Genomic DNA, 21215 nt, shown 5'->3' with positions numbered 1-21215 from the left:
CAAAAAAAAGAAGTGTACTTAATAATATTTTTTTACGTATAATAATTGAAAACTGACAATTGAACATTGATCTAGAATATTATTTTAATATATCTAATGGTAAAATATTAATTGTAATAAACAAATTTTGAATTTTGTAATATTTCATGAATTAGAAGTCTTTAAAATCTAAAATTTATTTTATTAACATAATATATTTTTTATTCATTTATTATTTTGACGCTACAAAATATTGCTTTAGCTTTATTTGTATATTAATTTTTTAATAATTTAGTTCCTGTTAAGCAATTTTAAAATTATCAAGAATATAATATATTTAAAATTATTTATTTAAATATATATATTCAAATATGATGTATCAATTTTATGTGTGTTTGCGTTGAGCATATTTAATTTGTAGTTTGTATATTTAATAACACTTTGTTGTGTGCCGTTCTATGGGTTTAATAAATGTGTTGTAATTTCATTTTTATTACTACTAACATGATTTTTTAGTGATCAGTGATAATGTATTTTTAACGTTATGTATTATATTTTATCGTATATTTTTTGACTCTTCATGCTGGGAATTTTTTTAGAATCATTTTAATTAAATAACATGTTTAAAGATGTAAACAAAACTGTGTATGTTGTAAATTTAGATTTTTTAGTGTAACTGAGTACTATCAATTATGCAAAATTATATTATGATTTTATTTTACTCAATCTTTCTTTCTGTGTACATTTTTTTGTTTTATTTTGTATTTTTACAATTTTATTGTCTTATTCTTTAATTGCAGAGAATTACTATTTCCAATTTTTGTTTCATATACCTTAAAAGTCTTCGGTTGATTTTTGTTTGTTTTCTTTCTCCAATTATAATGTACAATTCGATCGTTTTTTTTTTGGATCAAACTACTAATATCATGAGATAGAAAAGCTTAAACTTCAAGAATGAAGTGAGTATTTGTGTTAAAGAAAATTGATTTGACTACTAATATAGTGAGATATTATAATATTAGAAAGTATAAAAACTCTTCTATGTTGTCCTATGTTGTCCTATGCTAGACATAATTAAGTTGTTGTCAATTGATTCTATATTTGTGATAACTGGAAATACATTTTTATGTCTTACTTACATCATCATTAATTGGTTTACGGTTCGACCATTTCTAATATACTGAGAGTAACATAATATTAGATGTTGATTATCTCCTTACAATTGGAAATGCACATAATGAGATAAATTCAAGGTGAGACCACTTTACAATTTTGTCCTCATATCTATATAGAGTTAGTTTATAGATTATTCTATATGTTTCATAATGTAATCAATTTTAATTAAAATCTGTAATATTTAAAAGTTATTACTTTAGAAAACTGTCATTTAGTATATAAATTCAATCAATTACACTGTAATTTGCATAATTTAATTGGCCACACAATATCCAATAAATATAAAGTTTTATTGAAATATAAAAACAATTTATATAGTGAAACAAAAAAATACTTTTAAACCATTATATTATAAAATAAAGAGAATATTCAAATTATATTGAAACATTAGAATAGTAAGAATTAGAAAAGCTAAAATCTCAACGTCGATCATTTACGTCGGCCATGCCTTAGACCATCTCCAATGTTTTCCTCTCTTTTGTTTTCTATAAAATAGAGGAATTTCATAATAGAGATGGATTTGTCTCCGATGTATTTTTCTATTTTCTCTCCTAAAAAGGAATATTCTTGATATATTATTTTCTAAGTTTACAAATAATATTTTTTATTTGTGAAAGTTGAAAACCAGCCCAATTTATTTTAGTATTTTATAAAATTATGATACTATCCACACTAAATATTTCTTTACAAACTATTATGTAAATAAAAAATATAATTATATTTATATAAATAATATATTTCACTCAAAAATTATATTCGGTTATAATTATCTAAGTAAAAAGTTAAAGGATCATTTTGTAAAAACAAATAGAGGAGGTGACATGGCAAAAATATAGTTTCTCATTGGCCGATTATTTTCGCCTATGTAGCACTCTATCTGAGGCTTATATCATCCAGTTTTAATTAAAATCTGTAATATTTAAAGTTATTACTTTAGAAAACTGTCATTTAATATATAAATTTAATCAATTACACATTAATTTACATAATTTAATTGGCCACACAATATCCAATAAGTATAAAGTTACATTGAAATATAAAAACAATTTATATAGTGAAACAAAAAATACTTTTAAATCATTATATTATAAAGCAAAGGGAATATTCAAATTATATTGAAACATTATAATAGTAAGAATCAGAAAACTTGAAATCTCAACGTCGATCATTTACGTCGGCCATGCTTTAGACCATCTCCCATGTATTCCTCTATTTTTTTCTCTAAAATAGAGGAATTTCATAATAGAGATGGATTTGTCTCCAATATATTTTTCTATTTTCTCTCCTGAAAAAGAATATTCTTGATATATTCTTTTTTAAGTTTAAAAATAATACTTTTTATTTGTGAAAGTTGAAAACCAACCTAATTTATTTTAGTATTTTATAAAATTATGATATTATTTACACTAAATATTTCTTTACAAACTATTATGTAAATACAAAATATAATTATATTTATATAAATAATATATTTCACAAAAAAAAATATTTTCGGTTATAATTGTTTAAGTATAAAGGATCATTTTGTAAAAACAAATAGAGGGATGACATGACAAAAATATAGTTTATTATTGGCCTATTATTTTCGTTTGGACACTCTATCTAAGGTTTATATCCTTTTTTTTATTACTTGTTTGATTAATTGTTTTTCATTAGATGCTTATTTTTCATTGGCCCGCTTTAAAAAAACGTACACAAAGGAACCTGATGGACAGAGTATTATTTTGTCGCAAGTTGCTTTACAACATAGATATTTTTATCACAGAAAGTGTGATATGCTGTGTGACCCTAAGATACAATGTGGTTGAGTCTGGGAATGTATTTTGCTCTCACTGTTTTAATACAAATTATCGATAATATGATGAGAATGAGTTGTTATACTTTTCTATATGTAAGACGTCGCGAAGGAATTGCAATATATTTGTATCTCTTACCAGTTCTTTGGTTAAAAATATCAGCAAAAGGACATAAACATAGCTTTCTTGTAGTGGACGTGTGTTTAAGAAGAGATGTTACATGCACTTTAAAACGGGTCAAAATAGCTAAGGTTAGATTTTAACAATTCATACAACTATTAAAAAAACATTTTAACGAATCAGCTAGCAGGTGAAACAATATATTTGACTCTGTTACCAGTTATTCGTTTAATACACTTGAAAAGTGTAAGCAAATATAAATTAGTTGAAGGAGTCTATTTTATAAGTCATTTGAAATACATAGCCAAATAGCTCAAGTACACATAAATAACTGTAGGAGGCTCTTTTCTAAGTCATCTGAAATACAGAGCCAAATAGCTCAAGTACACATTTATTAAAGATTTTTTTTAAGAAAACGACAAAAAGCAGTTGTGGAAGTCTGCAACATTCCATTAGGCTCCAGTAATCTGAAGCTTAACCATTGCGAACATGGTTTTTGGTAGGTTTAGAGGCTGTTTCTTGCCTTTCACCATGACATGAGTAATGGGTCCGCCGTTGTTGACTGGAGCACCTCTTTAAAGAGCTTCAGAAGTATCTCTATATATAGCTCCTGGAACATCATTGCCGGTGTTTTCATCACCTCCATGTGGAGGAGTATGGGTATACATAACACAATAATGCTTGGAGTGCTTAAACGTAAATATACAGAGAGATTACCTGCTCTGCAAAATCTGGAAGGGGAAGCTCTGGTTAAGGTGAATGACTGATGCTTTGATGAGAAATTAAACCTTGAAAGTTTCTGCTGGAATGTTAAGGCCCTCCCCAGTATGTCTCTGAGGCACTGTGGGAAAGCAATGTTATGTGCATCCTCCATGCTGGTGCCCTGTTGGACAATCACAAATAACTAAACAGTCCTTTCAATTTTACTAAAGCTACACACAAATAACAGAGGCCAATTGATTGATGTTACCATGCCTTGAGACACTCATGCAGCAGGAACATTGATCAGCTTGTTCATCTCAGCATCGAAAGCCACAAACAGAGCAGAGTCGGATGCATCTGATACTGCCATCTCCACCCGGTACTTGTCATCAAAGAGAGAGACGACTGGTTAGGTGTAAGGGTTAAACTGGTTTTTTTTGTGTGAGCATACCTAAATCATGTATGAAACCAATTGCATCATAGATTACCTTACAATGCCAACAGCTTTTTCATCATGATATGATCCACACACGAAAGATGAAAGCCCACGCCGCAGTTTCCAGGAGCTCTTGGAGCATGAGATATAGCACCACTCATGTGATGTTTCAGAGTTATCAACTTTCCCAGTATGCAGTCTATAATATCTAGTGACAGTAAGAGGAATACCAAATGAGCATAAGATGTTGGTGCTAAGTTAGATATAAACTAACCTGTGGTGGTGAAGTGAGCACAAATTTTTTATTTTCATGTCTAGTGATACTAAGAGGAATACATACTTATTTATTTTCCTTATTTCGTTAAAGAATCTTCTTCAGATGGAAAAAGAAAACTTAATATTACTAAACTCCTGGCGCATGCCTGCAACAGATATTTCAAATATTGTTCATTAGATCACATCTTGCTATCTAAATGACAAATATATCTTTTCAATTCTGAAAAGATTTAGTAACTCCACCTGATACCAGGTAAATCCTGGTGCTTTTCATGAGAATTTCTGCCACTTAACCTTCTTCTATCCTTTCTCGTGTGAATATAGAGCTTCTAGCCTTCAATACCCACCTACAAATTTGAAAAAAAAAACAGATCAAAATTGCCTTGGAGGTTGAGAAAGTACGATTCATGACAAACCTTGTTTCCCCATTTGTTTTTCTCAGTGAGATCAAGTGGTCCAGAGCTCAACCCTAAGATGGAAACACTACGTGTGACATGTGAATCTATGCTCCAGATAAGACACACTATCCTGTTCACACACAAGAAAATCACATATTTCATCATCAAACTTGAATGTTTTTGTTAGCACATAATTTTTGTGAGAACATCTAGCTATGCACCTTCTCAATCTCACATCTTACCAAGGTATTCTCAATTGAGCCAGACATGCAACGCGTGGCCAAGGCTAGCAACTCTAACAGTAGGCTTGCCTCCTTTCTCGAAGGTCACTGTTATCTATCTTGAAGCTATAAATATAAAAATTAAACAGATTAAATTCTTCTTAAAATTCTGATTCGTAAAAATAAATCCACTTGTACGCTTACTTACCTTGTTGTGTATCATCCGTAATCAGACTCGTCTTTGGCCAAGCCATAGAGCTCAACGGGACATAATCACGCTCATTTTGGAACGGTCTCGGTGACCACCTTGAAATCAAACTCTTATTTGCCTTCTTTGACTTCATATAGTTCCTTGCAGTGTGATGAGAGACAGTCTGAAACATATAGCGACCAAAAAAACGAAAGTACATAATCTTCTCTTTTTTGGATACAATACCTTCTCATCAAAGAGAAGTAGAGTGATACCCATGAATTTACCATACTTCTTGATGTTTTCCGAGTCCCAGAAACGGAGAAGCCAAGCAACAATGAACTGCGACGATCTACCGAGACGGAGAGCGTCGAAGGCTGATTACGCAACAACATCGGAAGAAGACGTTACCGAAGAATTTTTTCAAGTCTGATTAAGAAGTTTAAGTGAGAGTGATGGAGCTCAGAGTCCCCAGCAAGAATCGCTTGGTTGGTCACAAGCTCAGCTGTCAATGTCAAAGAAACAACGTTAGTTTCTGTAGTTTTTATAAGTAAAGATTGATATTGAAGTGAGTAAAACGTACCAAAAACGCAGCCAACAGACCACATATCAACAGCTGTAGAGTAATGAGTGGCACCAAAAAGAACTTCTGGAGCTCTATACCATAGAGTCAATATCTGTTGCAATGGAAAAGAACCAGTTTATAACCAGATACAATGACATTGAGCTCAAACAGATCAACAGAGATTATTACCTCATGGTTATACTTCTTCATAGGGAGAGTGAAGGCTCTGGCTAAACCAAGATCTGCAATCTTGAGCCTCATCGTCTTGGGATCCATCAAGAGATTCTTTAACTCCGTGTTTGGTCATGTCGTGTACCTTAGAATCAGAATAAGCTGCATAATCAAAATTGATTTACCAAATGCGGGTGAAAATAAAGTCTTCTAAACTATGAATTTACTCACACTCTCCTCTTGGACGATCTCTGCACACGAACGCTCTACTTATGGCCTCCACAACTCCTCCTTGTTGTCTAACTTTAGCACCTAACCTGCATCTCGTCCAGCTCGAATTTTCTGTGAAAGTGACGTCGCCGCTGACTACTCCGACCCCGTCTTCAAGCGTCACAGTCAGGTCTCCGGCGAGCAATGGTGGTTTCCCTTCCCGTGGTCGGAGAATATTCCTGTTAAACTCCTCGGTGGTGAAGCTTTCCTCGGCGATATCAGCAGCGTTACGATCTCGAGCCGCAAGTCGGAGGTGACTCGGGCGTTTGTGGCGGCATCGAGGAGCTCGATTGCTATTGGAGAACCATCCTCCGCCTCGATCCTGGTAAACGTAAATATCATCGGTGGTGGCGAGTTTACAAAACGCAGCTTCCATGCCCGTGGCTGCAGCATCCCTTCACCTGTAGAAGAAGGGGCGTTCTAGTCAGCGGTATATCGTCGCTGTCTCATTATATGGACCTTTTTCTCAAATCTTCGAGGCAGATTTGTTGACCTCTTCTTGTCCCTGTGCGTCGCCAATAATTCTTTTTTTTTTAATTTGGGAGGTTGAATGAAGGGAAACTGCTCGAAGAATAAAATTTACCCCCAATAATGGTTTTCTCACCCAACGATGTTGTTCTTATTAAATCCCGTCAGTTTCGATCTAAAATAGCAGACGGAGAAGACGAAGAGAAAGGGATCGAGATTCGATTTTGGGAAAATTAGAATTTGTCATGCGTATCTGACGTGTCAAAAAAAAATCTCCTGATTGGCTGATTTAATTGTCATACGTGGACAACTTCTCTAATGCTCATATAACCCTTTTAGTATAGGTTAGATTTCAATTATGTAAGTGATGTTATCCGCATAATTTAAGAGAGAAAACGGTTTGGGCTTGAACATTTGCGGCCCATCCTATAAATTAATTGGCACATTTAAAAGATTAGTTAGAGAGGGTTTATGAAATTGAAGGCTTGAGACTTGAGAGACACCAAAACCCTAACGAGAGCCGTCTGGAAGCTAGCTCCGCCACCAAATCAATGGAGGAAGAAGCGAGAGAAGTGGTGGTGATCGATAAAGATCTGAAGAAGAAGATAAAGGACACGGTGAATAAGATCTTGAAACGATCGAGTTTGTATCAGATAACAGAGGTCAAGGCGCGAGAGGAAGCTTCCTCTGAGCTGGATCTCGATCTTTCCAAAGATCCGTACAAGCTCATCGTGAGAGAGGCCGTGGAGAGGTTCGTCGAGAAGGCGGTGATGACGATCGAGAGTGAGGTGGGAAAGCACCATGCTCAGATTGTGCAAGACGTCGAAGGAGGAAGCGAGAAATCGACTAAGAAGAAGAAGAAGAAGAACAAGACCAAGAAGGAAGAGTCGGCTGCTTAGATTCCGACACTTTCATCTTTGCTGTGGTTTTTTTTAGTGTTTTTAATTTGTGTCTTTTGTTTGATTCCAACGATGAAGGCTGTTCATTGTTGTAACTCAAGTCGAGCCTTTTTAAAAGCTTATTAATTATATTATTATTCGTCTATTTTTCAGTGTTATGCTTCAAATGATTATGACATTTTTGCATTTTTGCATGTACGAGAGACAACTGGAAGATGTGAAGAATGTGATGGACTCACCACGTTGATTACACTGGAACCACATAAACGCTTTGTGGTCACTAGTAGAGAGTCTCATTATTCATTCATGGACCCAAATAAATCTACAAATTACTTAATATGAGTTGTTATAAATCTATGCATAACTAACTAATTGGATAAGGGAGAAAGGTCTCACACCACATAAAATTCTACTACCCCCATCATGTTTCTTGTTTTCTTCATATAATCAACAAACACACACACTCATTCAAAGAAAATACAATATCTACTGAAATGGGTTGTGCATCGTCTAAGCAGGTGAAAGGCAACGTCGTCTCCGACGTTTACAAACCACCGCCGTCTAGCTTCGCCGTGTTTAATATCAACTCCATCGAGGAGCCGTGGCTCAAATTCGACCACGATGATGACGAAAAACCCTCAAGCGCCGCCGTGCCAATCGCCGTCGAGGAAGGTGATGACGACGCTCCCAAAACATGGGACGAGGTCAGCAAGTCTCTCGAAATCCACCTTAAACCGGCAGACGTCAAACCGGCTGAAGTCGTCTCCGTTGAGCCTCCGGCGACTCCTCCACGACGGCTTCCGCGGAAGAGCGCATCGTTCCACACGCTGGACGAGCTAGAAACGAAGGCGAGGAAGCAAATCGCCGCGCAGAACCCTGCGACGACGGTCAAGCTTAAAAAAACAGAGTCGATGTCGGAGTTAAGACCCGAGTTCAATCGGAACGAGTCGACTCAGTCCAACTCGGGGCCCCGGTCGGTGAAGGAGAACATATTCGTGCTGAGAGACAGGGAGCGGAGGGAGAAAGAAGGGAACAAGAAACCGGTGATGAACTGGGACCCACTCAGGGAGTTCCCGGAGAAGTGTCCTCCCGGAGGAGGCGACGGGTTGGTGGTGTACACGACGTCGTTGCAGGGAGTGCGTCGGACGTACGAGGACTGCATGCGCGTGAGGGCCATCATGGAGCAGCAAGGGGTGGTGGTGGACGAGAGGGACGTGTCTCTAGACGCCGGAGTGCTGAGTGAGCTCAAGGAGCTTCTCCAAGACGAAGCGACGGTGGCGCCGCCGAGAGTGTTCGTGAAAGGGAGGTATTTGGGAGGAGCGGCGGAGGTGACGGCGATGAACGAGAACGGGAAGTTGGGGAGAGTGTTGAGGTGGGCACGTGTGGAGAGAGTAGGGGAGGAAGGGAGGCACACGTGCGAAGGGTGTGGGGGAGCAAGGTGGGTTCCTTGTTTGGAGTGCGGGGGGAGCTGTAAGGTTGCGGCGGTGGGCGTGGCGGCGAAGGGAGAAGGATGGGGGAGGTGTGTCAAGTGTAATGAGAATGGATTGATACGTTGTCCTGTTTGTTTTGTTAATTAAGGAGGGAATTTAATTAAGAAGATGAACGAACACACAACAACACGATTAATAAAATACAGTCCTATTTTGTATTGTGACATGCTTGATGATTTCTTATAGTGAACCTATGATATACGATGCACGCATGAGAACCATTCGAGTGGTAGCTTGCAAGGTCTCACATTTGTTTATATATATGCTTATGTTTGTGGTTAACATCATCACTACATCAAGGTGCCACTCCTTATCGACAACTATCCAAGTCTAGTCATCAAATTGATCTCTTAACCCAACAAAAAAAGAAACACACAATTATTTTTCGCAGCTCCCATCAAAATGCTTTGGATTATACTATAATTAAGTTATATGGTGTTATAGAGTTTATAATTTGTTTCTGCAAAAGCATATATATATTATGCATGTTTCTCAATGTTTGCATCAGAGTTTCTCACTCTATAACACAAAGAACACAGAGCATTTCACAAAAAAAAAATATAACACTCAACCATATAAAGATGGGTAGATTTAGTTTTGGTCAAAAGAAACATAGAGGGTAGAAAATAATCTAACTTGGCCACATACAAACACACAATGTTGATGGTCTCGTTTTAGTTGTACTTCCTCTTCTTGATCTTGAAGGAAGAAGATCGGATAACGTCATCATCGGCAATGAGAACGGACTCGAGGGGAGTGATGGATTCAGGTTTGGTGAAGTAAGTGAAAAGAAGGTAGATGCCATCCAAGTAAGTGTTGGTCTCTCCAGCTTTGTTCTTCTTTCGGATGCTGTAAGCCAATGGAATCACTCCTCTGTTAAACACTTCCACATACATTCCACCTCCAGCTACAAGCAACTGCCATAACAAAACCAGCTATATATATCAAACTAATATCTCCAAGGCTACACATACATTTAGGAACCGTGATCTGATTTATAATGTGATGTAATAGCCTACACGAACGAGAAGTGTGTATTGTAATGAATGTGCTAGAACACACAGAGGATACTGTTAAACAAAGTTTCCACATTTGATTCTGGAAAACTGCATATACGATCAAACAGTCACTGAATCCCAAAACCTCATCCTCTTTCTACTTTCCCTACGATAAAGATTTGGTGAATTCTTACCTCTTCGTACTTCTGGGTGAGACCAAGGCGCTCATCTTCAGACATGTCGGGTCTCAAGACGGCCATAGTTTCGTACTGTCGGAGACCAGGTGGGCACTGAGGCTCGGGTTTGTCCTCAAGGGCAGTAGAGACGGAAGGAGAAGTGGGGTCATCGTCGGAGCCGAATCCGCCTTCAAAGAAAGTGCCTGAGAAATCAAGAGCTTGTGATTTCACCACGAGTAGTCCAGAGTTGTCTCTCTTCTTCTTCTGCGAGGCCAAAGGTTTGGACTTGGAAAGGAATGGCCTGAGGGAACGGGAGAAAGAGAGGAGTGGCTGCGACGAGACGTTAGGAAGAGAGTGAGGGCAAACAGGAGAGTTCAATAGACACAGCGAAGACGACACCATTGTTGTTGTTAATATGAGATGAGAGCTTGTCAGAGAAAGCAAAGCGGAGTCGATGAGGGGGTTAATTGGATAAGAGATGATGCTGATTCAGTACACGCTACTACGCTAGTCGGAATTGCTAACGTAAACCGTGGGCCTTTTTCAGATCAATTCGGCCCGTTAAAGGCCCATAGTTTGTAAAGCCGATTAATATTACTGTGTCCCATCTCTCTCTTTCTTTGCAGACAAGCCAGTTCGCGAGAAAAGAAAAGAAGAAAGCTCTCTAATGGATCCGCAGCTAACGGAAGTGTCGCAGCAGTTGGAGAGGTTCAAGGCGGCGTTTGTGAGGAAAGATTACAATACCTGCAGTGACCTACTGTCTCGACTTAAGGTATGTACTACTCTTTCAACCCTAATTCGATTCGATTTGATTTCACTTTGCATTTATTGTTTGATGGATAATGTCGCGATCTATGAGAGTTTCGTCTTATTGAAGAGATAATTTATGTTATCAGGATCTTTTAGACGACCAAATTGCTGCCCAGTTTAGATCGAATTTTTTTCTGGTGATGGCTCTTTGAATCTTTGTTATGTTATGATTCAGGTTCTTCTGACGAAATTCACAAGTCTTCCTCCGTTGTTCGAGAACACACCTAATGCAGCTCAGGAGCTCACTATTGCTAGTATGTTTCTTCTCTCTTTTCCCTTATTAGCTCCTCCGATATCTATTGCAAGTCAAGTATATCATTTTCTATTGTTTTGAATTCGTCTCTTTTCATGACCACACCACACGGCCTTATTTAGTTAGTTTTGCTGGTTTATTATACCTCTCAAGGTGTCACAAAACCTGAGGGATTGTGTTAGTTTTTTTCTTTCTTTTCTTTAGTTTCTCTGACTGTCCATCTAGATACGTCTCTAAGACAACTTCAAGTGGAGTTATGCATGTTTTTTTTTTCCTTTCTGAAATAGTTTGGATTGAGTAACTAGCGGATTATTAGCTTCTAAAGAAAAATTGATGATTGTAAAACTTTAGGGGACATTTATGAGCACGCTGTTGTTCTGAGCGTTAAAACTGAGGATCAAGATGCTTTTGAGAGAGATTTCTTCCAGCTCAAACCCTACTATGTCGATGCTAGGAACCGTCTTCCACCATCTCCACAGGAGAATCTTATCCTTGGTCTCAACCTCCTCAGGCTGCTTGTGCAAAACAGAATTGCTGAATTCCACACCGAACTCGAGTTGCTCTCCTCTGCTACTCTGGAGAATCCTTGCATCAAGCATGCCGTTGAGCTTGAGCAGTCCTTCATGGAAGGTGCCTATAACCGTGTCCTCAGTGCTAGACAGACCGCACCTGATGCGACCTACGTTTATTTCATGGACCTCTTGGCAAAGACCATTAGGTATAGTCCGTCCTTCTCTGAGTTATTAGTTCAGTCTCATCTAGCGTGTTATACTCATCCTTTTTCATCGTTATCAGAGATGAGATAGCTGGATGCAGCGAGAAAGCTTATGATTATGTCTCTATCAGCGATGCCCGGCAGATGTTGCTCTTCTCTTCTGATCAAGAACTCTTGACCTATGTCAATGAGGTAATCATAACAAACATTTTGGAATTTTTTTTTTTTAATTTCTTTCATGAACCCTTGATGCGATTTGGTATGTTATAGGAGCACCCTGAGTGGGAAGTGAAGGACGGGTTTGTTGTGTTCCAGAAAGCCAAAGAAACCGCACCCTGCAAAGAGATTCCGTCTCTGCAGCTCATCAACCAGACTCTAAGCTACGCCAGAGAGCTCGAGCGTATCGTGTAAGATCCTCGTCACTTCCCTTTTGTTTCTGGAAAGACAATCTTCAGGTCATAAAACTTTGTTATCATGTAATGACTCAGTATTTCTCAAAAAAGTGATTTTTCGGATAATTGGATTTGGCAAATGAGATTGGCTCTTTACGTTATTCGGTTGTTCAATGTTCACTCCTTATCATTTTTGGTTCTTTCTCGACGGCTCCACCTCTCTCTGATGCTCTTATTTGGTTTAAGCCTAAGATTGCGCATATAAGAGAGTAGGGAGGGGAGAGAGTTGCCCAGTACAAGGTCAAAGGATTGTCCATTGCCAAACACTCGTCAACTTGGTGACCAACTTGGTGACACAACTGGAAACAAGTGGAGGTTACGTTGCAAGCATTTCTTCTGTTTTGGGGTTAACAATTGATTAACAAGTTAATAATTTTATAATTAGAAGAGGAAAGAAAAACTCGCGATTCCATATCTTCCTCTTTAAAATAATATGAGATTTAGTAAACCCTCCTCCCCCACTACACAGGGGAAATAAAATACTAGTAATAATTAGAATACTTTTTATTGACTAATCGTGTACTGCAAAAAGAGGCTTAAAGTAATGAAACACTTTGGGTAAGCAGTTGAAAGTGGCTGAGTGGTTTCTATCTTTTTACTATCGATGATTCCATTTAAATGTTGTTTGTCCATCCAAGTTTCAAGTGTCATTGATTTCCTTGATTTTTATTGGTCAATTATTGGTTTGTTTATTATAATTAATTGCTAAGAACATCATTATTATGTGAGTCGTTGTTATTCTACTCACCAGCAACAAGCACTTAGTGCCTAATTGCGTCGTCTTAGTTTAATATTGTTTTGTAATCTATTTAAGACTCTTAAAAAATGCTATGATATGACAACTTATGGGTGGTGGACATGTAAGAAACTTTTAAACCATATTACCAATAAATTACTTTCTGAAAATGTGATGCAAAGGTTCGAATTATGAACAATTGCATGTTGTGTTTTTTTTTAGTTGCGTGTGTTCATCTAAAATGAATGGATTATTAATAGTAATATAATAATCCTGGATTATTAATAGTAATAATCCTGACCTTGTGTGTATAGAATTTTGTCAAAGCCCAATTCGAGAGATGGTCAATCATTATAGTTTTAGAAACTTGCACAATAGTCAATAAATAGTATTTAGAACTAGAAGAGTAATAAAATAAACCTTTGTAGAGAATAAGATAATTGGTTTGGACAATGCTCCATTTTAAGTTCTTTTGAGTAAAAATACTACAAATGTGACAAAATAATATTCAGAAATGGCTATATAGAAATAGCATGAATGGGGAAGATATTCTAGTGGTTGGGGTAAAATGGTACAGCGTGGAATCAAATGTCGTATGGTATAATAATATATTTTAGAAAATTTAAAATATTCACAACTTGTCCTCCTCCTCTTATTATGTGCTTCATCTTTCTGTGTTAGAATAGAGCTTGAAGCTGAAGAAAAAGGGGACCTTATTGCTTTGTTCTTCCGTCGGAGATTACAAGGAAGAAGCACGGCTAATCATTCACAAATACTTACTTAGACGAGATTTTTTTTTTATCTCGTCTAACAGTAGCAACTGCTGTTTATGGAACTGGACGATTTGGATCTCGGCAGTTCATGGCCGTTGGATCAGATCTCTTTTGCTTCTTCTAATTTCAGGTTCCCTTCCTCCGACCAGCCTTTCTCCCCTCTCTGGTCTTTCTCCTCCGCAGATGGTGGCGCTGGTGAACTTTGCTCCGCTCCCACTCTCTTGACTGATTATTCCCTCTTACTTGCAAGTAAACTCTCTTCTCTCTTTAGATTCGAATAATGCCACTGGATATTCTCCTAGGAAGGAATCAAACAGATCGGATTTGTTTTTTTTTTTTTTTTTTTGTTGATCTGTTCACGAAGTTTGCATCCATTCACAGGTTCGGAATCTGAGACAGCCACCAAGGACAATCATCTCCTTCCTTCTCCATCATGGGGTGTTCAAATGCCGTTGGAGAATCCAGACACTTACTGTGCCATCAAAGCCAAGATGACTCAAGCTCTTCGATTCTTCAAAGAATCAACCGGCCAACAACACCTTCTCGCCCAAGTTTGGGCGCCTGTGAAAAACCGAAACGGGCGATACCTTCTCACCACTTCAGGGCAGCCTTTTTTTCTTGGTCCCAATAGTAACGGCCTTAACCAGTACAGGATGGTCTCCCTCACCTACATGTTTTCTCTTGATAGTGAACGCGACGGGGAGCTTGGGCTCCCCGGCCGCGTTTTCAGGAAAAAGTTACCTGAGTGGACTCCTAATGTTCAGTATTACTCCAGCAAAGAGTTCTCCCGCCTTGGACACGCTCTGAATTATAATGTTCAGGGTACTTTGGCTTTGCCTGTTTTTGAGCCTTCTAGGCAGCTCTGTGTTGGGGTTGTTGAGCTTATTATGACTTCTCCGAAGATTAACTATGCACCTGAGGTTGAAAAAGTTTGTAAAGCCCTTGAGGTTTGCTTCTTTTTTTCTCTGTTTATCTCTCTCTTTTCTTTTGGATTTTGATCTTTGTGAGGTTAATCTTCTCTGTTATGTTGCAGGCAGTGAATTTGAAGACTTCCGAAATACTCAACCCCGAGTCTACTCAGGTTAGAGCATCATCAATACCATTCCATTTTTCACTTTAGAGTTTGGAGTACAAGTGCTCTAACCTTTTTTTTTTATTATATAGTAGAGTTAAAAGTCCAATTACTCTATAAATAGAATAATTTATTTATTTTTTGTTCATCACTTTATTTTTCACAAAATAGAGTAAAGTATTACTGGAATAGAACCCAATTCAATTATGGAGTTACTCTATTTTTTTTTTGAAAAATTAGCGTGATCTATTTGAAATGGTCTTAGTGGTTACTTCAATGTCAAAATCTCCAACATTCTTAATTACTGTCTTGATGAGTTTGTTTTAGAGCTGTTTCTTCTCTTTTTTAATCTCAATTTCCTTACCAGATTTGCAACGAGGGTCGTCAAAATGCATTGGCTGAGATATTGGAGATACTGACTGTGGTGTGCGAGACTTACAAACTGCCTTTAGCTCAGACATGGGTCCCTTGCAGGCACCGCAGTGTTCTAGCCTTTGGTGGTGGTTTCAAGAAAAGCTGTTCCAGCTTCGATGGAAGCTGTATGGGGAAAGTCTGTATGTCCACTAGTGATTTAGCGGTTTATGTTGTGGACGCTCATGTTTGGGGTTTCAGAGACGCTTGTGCTGAGCACCATCTTCAGAAGGGACAGGGTGTTGCTGGAAGGGCTTTTCTCTCTGGAAACCTCTGTTTCTCTAGAGACGTTACTCGCTTCTGCAAAACTGATTACCCGTTAGTTCACTATGCACGCATGTTCAAGCTCACTAGCTGCTTCGCGGTTTGCTTGAAGAGCACGTATACCGGAGACGACGAGTACGTTCTTGAGTTCTTTCTTCCACCAGGCGTCACTGACGAGGGCGAGCAAGATTCTCTGTTGGGTTCTCTGTTTCAGACAATGAAGCAGCACTATTCGAGTCTCAAGGTTGTCTCCGGAACTGAACTCTTTGAAAATGAAATGTCTATTGAAGTAGTGGAAGCTTCAGAGGACGGAATGGTTTACTCAAAACGTGAACCAATCCAAATATCGATCTCTAAGGATTATCTCGAGCTCAATGCACCTGAAGAGAAGCTGAGCTTAAACCCTGACCTTGTGGAGAACAACGAAGTTGCTAATGGGTTTGAGCGGTTCCAAACGGTTAATCCTTCACCGGAGGAGGCTAAAACTGAGAAGAAAACAGAAAGAAAGCGAGGGAAAACAGAGAAAACGATCAGTCTAGAAGTACTTCAACAATATTTTGCTGGTAGTCTAAAAGATGCAGCCAAGAGCCTCGGTGGTATGTTCTTCTTTTCTTTTCTTTTCTTTTTTTTTAAGACCACAACATGTAATATTAGTTTCTGTCACTCGAACTTCTAGAGTACAACTGACTTTTTATGTTCTTTTTAACTTTTGTCTATTAATTGAAGACAAAGCCAAGCTAAAACTTGTGATTGTTGTTTATCAGTTTGTCCAACAACAATGAAACGGATTTGCCGGCAACACGGGATCTCAAGGTGGCCATCTCGTAAAATCAACAAGGTGAACCGATCTCTCACGAGGCTTAAACATGTTATAGACTCTGTTCAAGGCGCTGATGGATCTATCAACTTAACATCCCTCTCCCCTCGCCCATGGCAAGTCTCTCAACCACCACCACCAACCACTGGATCGCCAACAAATTATATCAAACTTGAAAACCGAGATGCAGAAGACAGTGCTGGTTCCTCAACCTCGCGTGCTTCTTGCAAAGGTATAAATAATCATTCATTTCTTTGTAGAATCTCAAGATCCATTAACATTGTCTCTTGTTTCACAGTGAGTCCTATTAGCGAAACGCGTTTCCGGCTTCTAACACAAAACCAAGAAGCATTCAAACAAACGGCCTTCGACGAGTCAGACAGTACCTCTAAAAACATAGCTAATTTTTGGACCTCTCAAGACACAACAACACTACTCCACAACAATAAGTTGGTGAGTATAAAGGCAACGTACAGGGAAGACATCATCAGGTTCAAGATCTCACCAGAGTCAATAAGCATCGCGGAACTTAAGGAGCAAGTGGCTAAGAGGCTGAAACTCGAAACTGGGGCGTTTGAGCTCAAGTATCTAGATGACGACAAAGAATGGGTCTCGGTCTCTTGCGATGCTGATCTCAGCGAGTGTCTCGACACGTCATCTGTTGTTACCGCAGCGAAGGCCAACACACTGAGGCTATCAGTTCATGATGTCACTCCGAACTTTGGGAGCTCATGCGAAAGCTCAGAGGAAACTATGATGTGCTTGTGACCAATGCTCTTCACTTGTACACCAACTTTCTTGTATGGATTTGATCTGAGAGTTTTGTTTTGCTTTTTTGTTTTTCCAGGAGTTTTAGTGTCAAATTTTCAAAATGTATAAAGAACACTTCTCCGCATCAATAGATGTTGATTGGAATAAAATAATTAAACTTTATTCCTCTTATTATTTTCTAAAAAGAAAAGAAAAAAAACTAAGGTGGTGTTAATCAATAGTGGATTTAAAATAAACTCCATAGATTTTATAATCTATTCTTATTAGATGGTTGATTGTAACTTCTATAGTAAAAATCTAGAGTTATTACATTTTAGAATGTCTCAATTAAAAGATTTTGAAATCTAGTGTTATTAGTTCTTAGATTTACAATTTATTCATTAAAATAATTTAAAATCTCTTGTTACAACATTTGAAATTTGGTGTTATTTGTGTATAATAGATTCTTACAATTATTTGATTTGAAAATTGTTAGAATGGATTTGAATCTAATTTGATGATTAAATTATACTACTTGACAATCTAACCTTGCTCCCTAAGATTTTAAAATAATTTCTTATTAATGATAAAATCAACAATACTATTGTAAAGTTATCGTCAATTTCTTCCAGAAAAAGTCATCGTTACAAAAATTATCAAATATAATATGATGAGATCTTACGGGATTATATTGTGTACAATTGTTTATTTGGCCCAAAAAATTAAATATAAATATATTACAAATATACTATAGAAGTTTGAAAAAAACTGGTAGAATTGTTAATTATTTTCTTTTGAGTTAATTCTCTAGTGTAGAAATCAAATAGAAGCATATTGAATTTGTAAATACAATGATGCAGATTTAAGAATTGGATTTAAATGAATAATGAATCAGTTTGAAATCAACAAAAAAATCTGATATGTGTTAAATCTAATGCAGTTGATTTCAATTTATACAACCAATAGTTTTATTCAAAAAACTGTCCTAATTTTGTAGTTATTAAGATATATTTACAACTGATTTTAGCGGAAATATAGATAATGTACTTGTTGATAATCATAGTTGTTAAAAACATTGTTTTGATGGTAGATTGAGTTTGGATTTGTATATGTAGATATATAAATAGTGGAAAAAGCAAAGATATATAATCAAGTAAGTGAATAATATCCTTTTAAGATTACAATACATTGATCTTATCCATTAACGCATAATGTTTTAGTGTGTAGGTTCCAAATGTTTTTCAGATGATTCGTGATTTCGTTTTATCCAATTAACAAATAATAATATGAATGTATAGGTTCTATCTCCTCTTCAGATGTTTCCGAAGTTTGTTTTAGGTAACTCGTATATGGGTTTTCGTTGTTATTGAATCATAATTTGATAATTGTTTCTTTAATTATTCAAAATTTAAATAATTTTTTTATTATTTAGATGCTAGGAAAGCCGCATGGGATCTCACATGAGAAAGATTGATTTTTTGGCTCTGGTGGCAACGGTCAAAAGAATTGATCTAGCATAATTGACTCAAAGGGTGAATCTCTCCGAGAGAAGGTAAGTGAAACTGATATCAAAATAAGAGAATATTACACTACATATCATTTTTATAGTTTGTAATAACAATGTAGGTTACTTGTCAACAGATTTTCTCATAGTAAAATTTTTGTATTATCCTCATTTTCCAACTATATAGTTTGTATATAACTAAGTGTTTCCGAATTAATCGCCAACCACACAACTATTAAGTAAATAATAAAACCTAAACAAAGTGATTTACAAACTAGAAATCAAAATCTCTAAGGGTGTTATTGGATAGTGGATTTGAAACTAAATCTATATATATTATAATCTAGTGTTATTCAATGACTGATTTTAATTTTTGTTTTCAAATTTAGTGTTATTGGTTATTGTATTTACGATATCTCTACTAAATGATTTTAAAGTTTGGTGTTATTAGTTCTTGTATTCAAAATCTTTTCAATAGGATTTTAATTCCATTGTTATTGAACTAAATATTTGAATACAACATTTCAAATCTTGTGTTATTAATGTTTTATAGATTTATACAATTCACATGACTTGAAATATTTTGAATGAATTTGGACTTTACTTTTTATGTTTAAAATCTCTCAATCCAAATCTTCCATTTTACCTTCAGATTTTATAAAACCAAAATTTATCTAACATAAAATTTTAACGTCAGGCTAACTAAATAACAAAAGAAAACAAAATCTCTACTAATAAAAGGGAGCTTTTGAGGCTCCATAGGGCGTCCACATCAGCGAAAAAAATTTATCCCGAAAGATGACACGTGGCATAAAATATAGTTTTACAAGGGCGTCCACATCAGCGGAAAAAATTTATCCCGAAAGATGACACGTGGCATAAAATATAGTTTTACATTTTAATATTAATTATTTTCAAAAATTGTAAAAAATATGTAAACATACAGCATTAAAAAATGGAAAAACTACATTAAACATATGTAAGATTACTATTTTTCACTTAAAAAAAAAGACGGCTTATCTCCATAATGTAACATTACCGTTTTATAAAAAAAAACAAAAAACATTATATATAATTTCGAAAATAATAAATATAAGTAAAACATACAACATAAAAATGGAAATACTACATTAAACATAAATATGTTTGACTATTTGTCCAAGTTCTTCTATTAGACATTGCCGTTTTACATTAAAAATAGAAAAATACGTAAAGATTTAAACATCTATCTTAAAATATAAAATATAGACATTAACTAAATATAAAGTATAAAAAAGAGAAATACTCATCTCTACTAATAAAAGAGAGCTTTTGAGGCTCCATAGGGCGTCCACATCAGCGGAAAAAATTTATCCCGAAACTATTTGTCCAAGTTCTTCTATTAGACATTGCCGTTTTACATTAAAAATAGAAAAATACGTAAAGATTTAAACATCTATCTTAAAATATAAAATATAGACATTAACTAAATATAAAGTATAAAAAAGAGAAATACTCATCTCTACTAATAAAAGGGAGCTTTTGAGGCTCCATAGGGCGTCCACATCAGCGGAAAAAATTTATCCCGAAAGATGACACGTGGCATAAAATATAGTTTTACATTTTAATATTAATTATTTTCAAAAATTGTAAAAAATATGTAAACATACAGCATTAAAAAATGGAAAAACTACATTAAACATATGTAAGATTACTATTTTTCACTTAAAAAAAAGACGGCTTATCTCAATAATGTAACATTACCGTTTTATAAAAAAAACAAAAAACATTATATATAATTTCGAAAATAATAAATATAAGTAAAACATACAACATAAAAATGGAAATACTATATTAAACATAAATATGTTTGACTATTTGTCCAAGTTCTTCTATTAAACATTGCCGTTTTACATTAAAAATAGAAAAATACGTAAAGATTTAAACATCTATCTTAAAATATAAAATATAGACATTAACTAAATATAAAGTATAAAAAAGAGAAATACTCAATATATAAAAAAATAAATAATAAGTAAATATTATAAATATATAAATATATGAATTATATATACAATAATAAGTAAATGCACAATTTTTTAAAAATGGAAAGAGTATATTAAATATTAAACATCTATCTTAAAATGTAAAATATAGATATTAAGTAAATAGAAAATATAAGAAAAAGAAATACACAACTTAAAAACAATGGAAAAAGTATATTAAGATTTAAACATCTATCTTAAAATGTAAAATATAGATATTACGCAAATAGAAAGTATAAGAAAAGGAAATACACAATTTAAAAAAATAGAAAAAGTACATTAGTATTTAAACATCTATCTTAA

The 21215-nt window shown here is 35.6% G+C and overlaps 5 protein-coding genes and 1 long non-coding RNA gene across 11 annotated transcripts; 4 read left to right on the top strand and 2 right to left on the bottom strand.

The window, feature by feature from the left end:
- Positions 1–3294: 3294 nt before the first annotated feature.
- LOC103849694 lies at positions 3295–6476 on the bottom strand. Of its 6 annotated transcripts, XR_004451159.1 has the most exons (13): positions 6262–6476; positions 6049–6175; positions 5878–5971; positions 5570–5799; positions 5313–5478; positions 5126–5230; positions 4902–5013; positions 4729–4832; positions 4484–4631; positions 4262–4408; positions 4042–4155; positions 3789–3954; positions 3295–3681 (listed from the first exon to the last, which is right to left on the bottom strand). It is a non-coding gene; the product is annotated as an uncharacterized LOC103849694 (long non-coding RNA). The 6 variants fall into 6 exon arrangements; XR_004451155.1 differs by having other exon boundaries at positions 5570–5971; XR_004451158.1 differs by having other exon boundaries at positions 5582–5971; positions 6062–6175.
- A 228-nt stretch (positions 6477–6704) lies between these two features.
- On the top strand, positions 6705–7812 carry LOC103849695 (mediator-associated protein 3). Its single transcript, XM_009126413.3, has one exon. It carries the CDS (start codon positions 7320–7322, stop codon positions 7665–7667), a length of 348 nt encoding a protein of 115 aa, XP_009124661.1. The 5' UTR covers positions 6705–7319; the 3' UTR covers positions 7668–7812.
- Positions 7813–8014: 202 nt separating this feature from the next.
- LOC103849696 (uncharacterized protein At3g28850) lies at positions 8015–9439 on the top strand. Its single transcript, XM_009126414.3, has one exon. The coding sequence runs from the start codon at positions 8162–8164 to the stop codon at positions 9242–9244; it is 1083 nt and encodes a 360-aa protein (XP_009124662.1). The 5' UTR covers positions 8015–8161; the 3' UTR covers positions 9245–9439.
- Positions 9440–9618: 179 nt separating this feature from the next.
- LOC103849698 (30S ribosomal protein S6 alpha, chloroplastic) lies at positions 9619–10816 on the bottom strand. The gene is made up of 2 exons (XM_009126415.2): positions 10350–10816; positions 9619–10074 (listed from the first exon to the last, which is right to left on the bottom strand). Exons 1-2 carry the CDS (start codon positions 10731–10733, stop codon positions 9832–9834), a joined length of 627 nt encoding a protein of 208 aa, XP_009124663.2. The 5' UTR covers positions 10734–10816; the 3' UTR covers positions 9619–9831.
- An 89-nt stretch (positions 10817–10905) lies between these two features.
- LOC103849699 (26S proteasome non-ATPase regulatory subunit 8 homolog A) lies at positions 10906–12662 on the top strand. Its single transcript, XM_009126416.3, has 5 exons — positions 10906–11103; positions 11317–11395; positions 11746–12112; positions 12190–12301; positions 12380–12662. Exons 1-5 carry the CDS (start codon positions 10999–11001, stop codon positions 12518–12520), a joined length of 804 nt encoding a protein of 267 aa, XP_009124664.1. The 5' UTR covers positions 10906–10998; the 3' UTR covers positions 12521–12662.
- A 962-nt stretch (positions 12663–13624) lies between these two features.
- Positions 13625–17574, top strand: LOC103849701 (protein NLP6). The gene is made up of 6 exons (XM_009126418.3): positions 13625–14319; positions 14452–15017; positions 15104–15151; positions 15510–16413; positions 16582–16866; positions 16933–17574. The coding sequence occupies exons 1-6, from the start codon at positions 14127–14129 to the stop codon at positions 17400–17402; spliced, it is 2466 nt and encodes an 821-aa protein (XP_009124666.1). The 5' UTR covers positions 13625–14126; the 3' UTR covers positions 17403–17574.
- Positions 17575–21215: the final 3641 nt, after the last annotated feature.

Source organism: Brassica rapa, chromosome A09 (assembly GCF_000309985.2).
Source record: "Brassica rapa cultivar Chiifu-401-42 chromosome A09, CAAS_Brap_v3.01, whole genome shotgun sequence".
NCBI lineage: Eukaryota > Viridiplantae > Streptophyta > Magnoliopsida > Brassicales > Brassicaceae > Brassica > Brassica rapa.
This window is presented reverse-complemented; position numbering and strand designations above follow the sequence as displayed.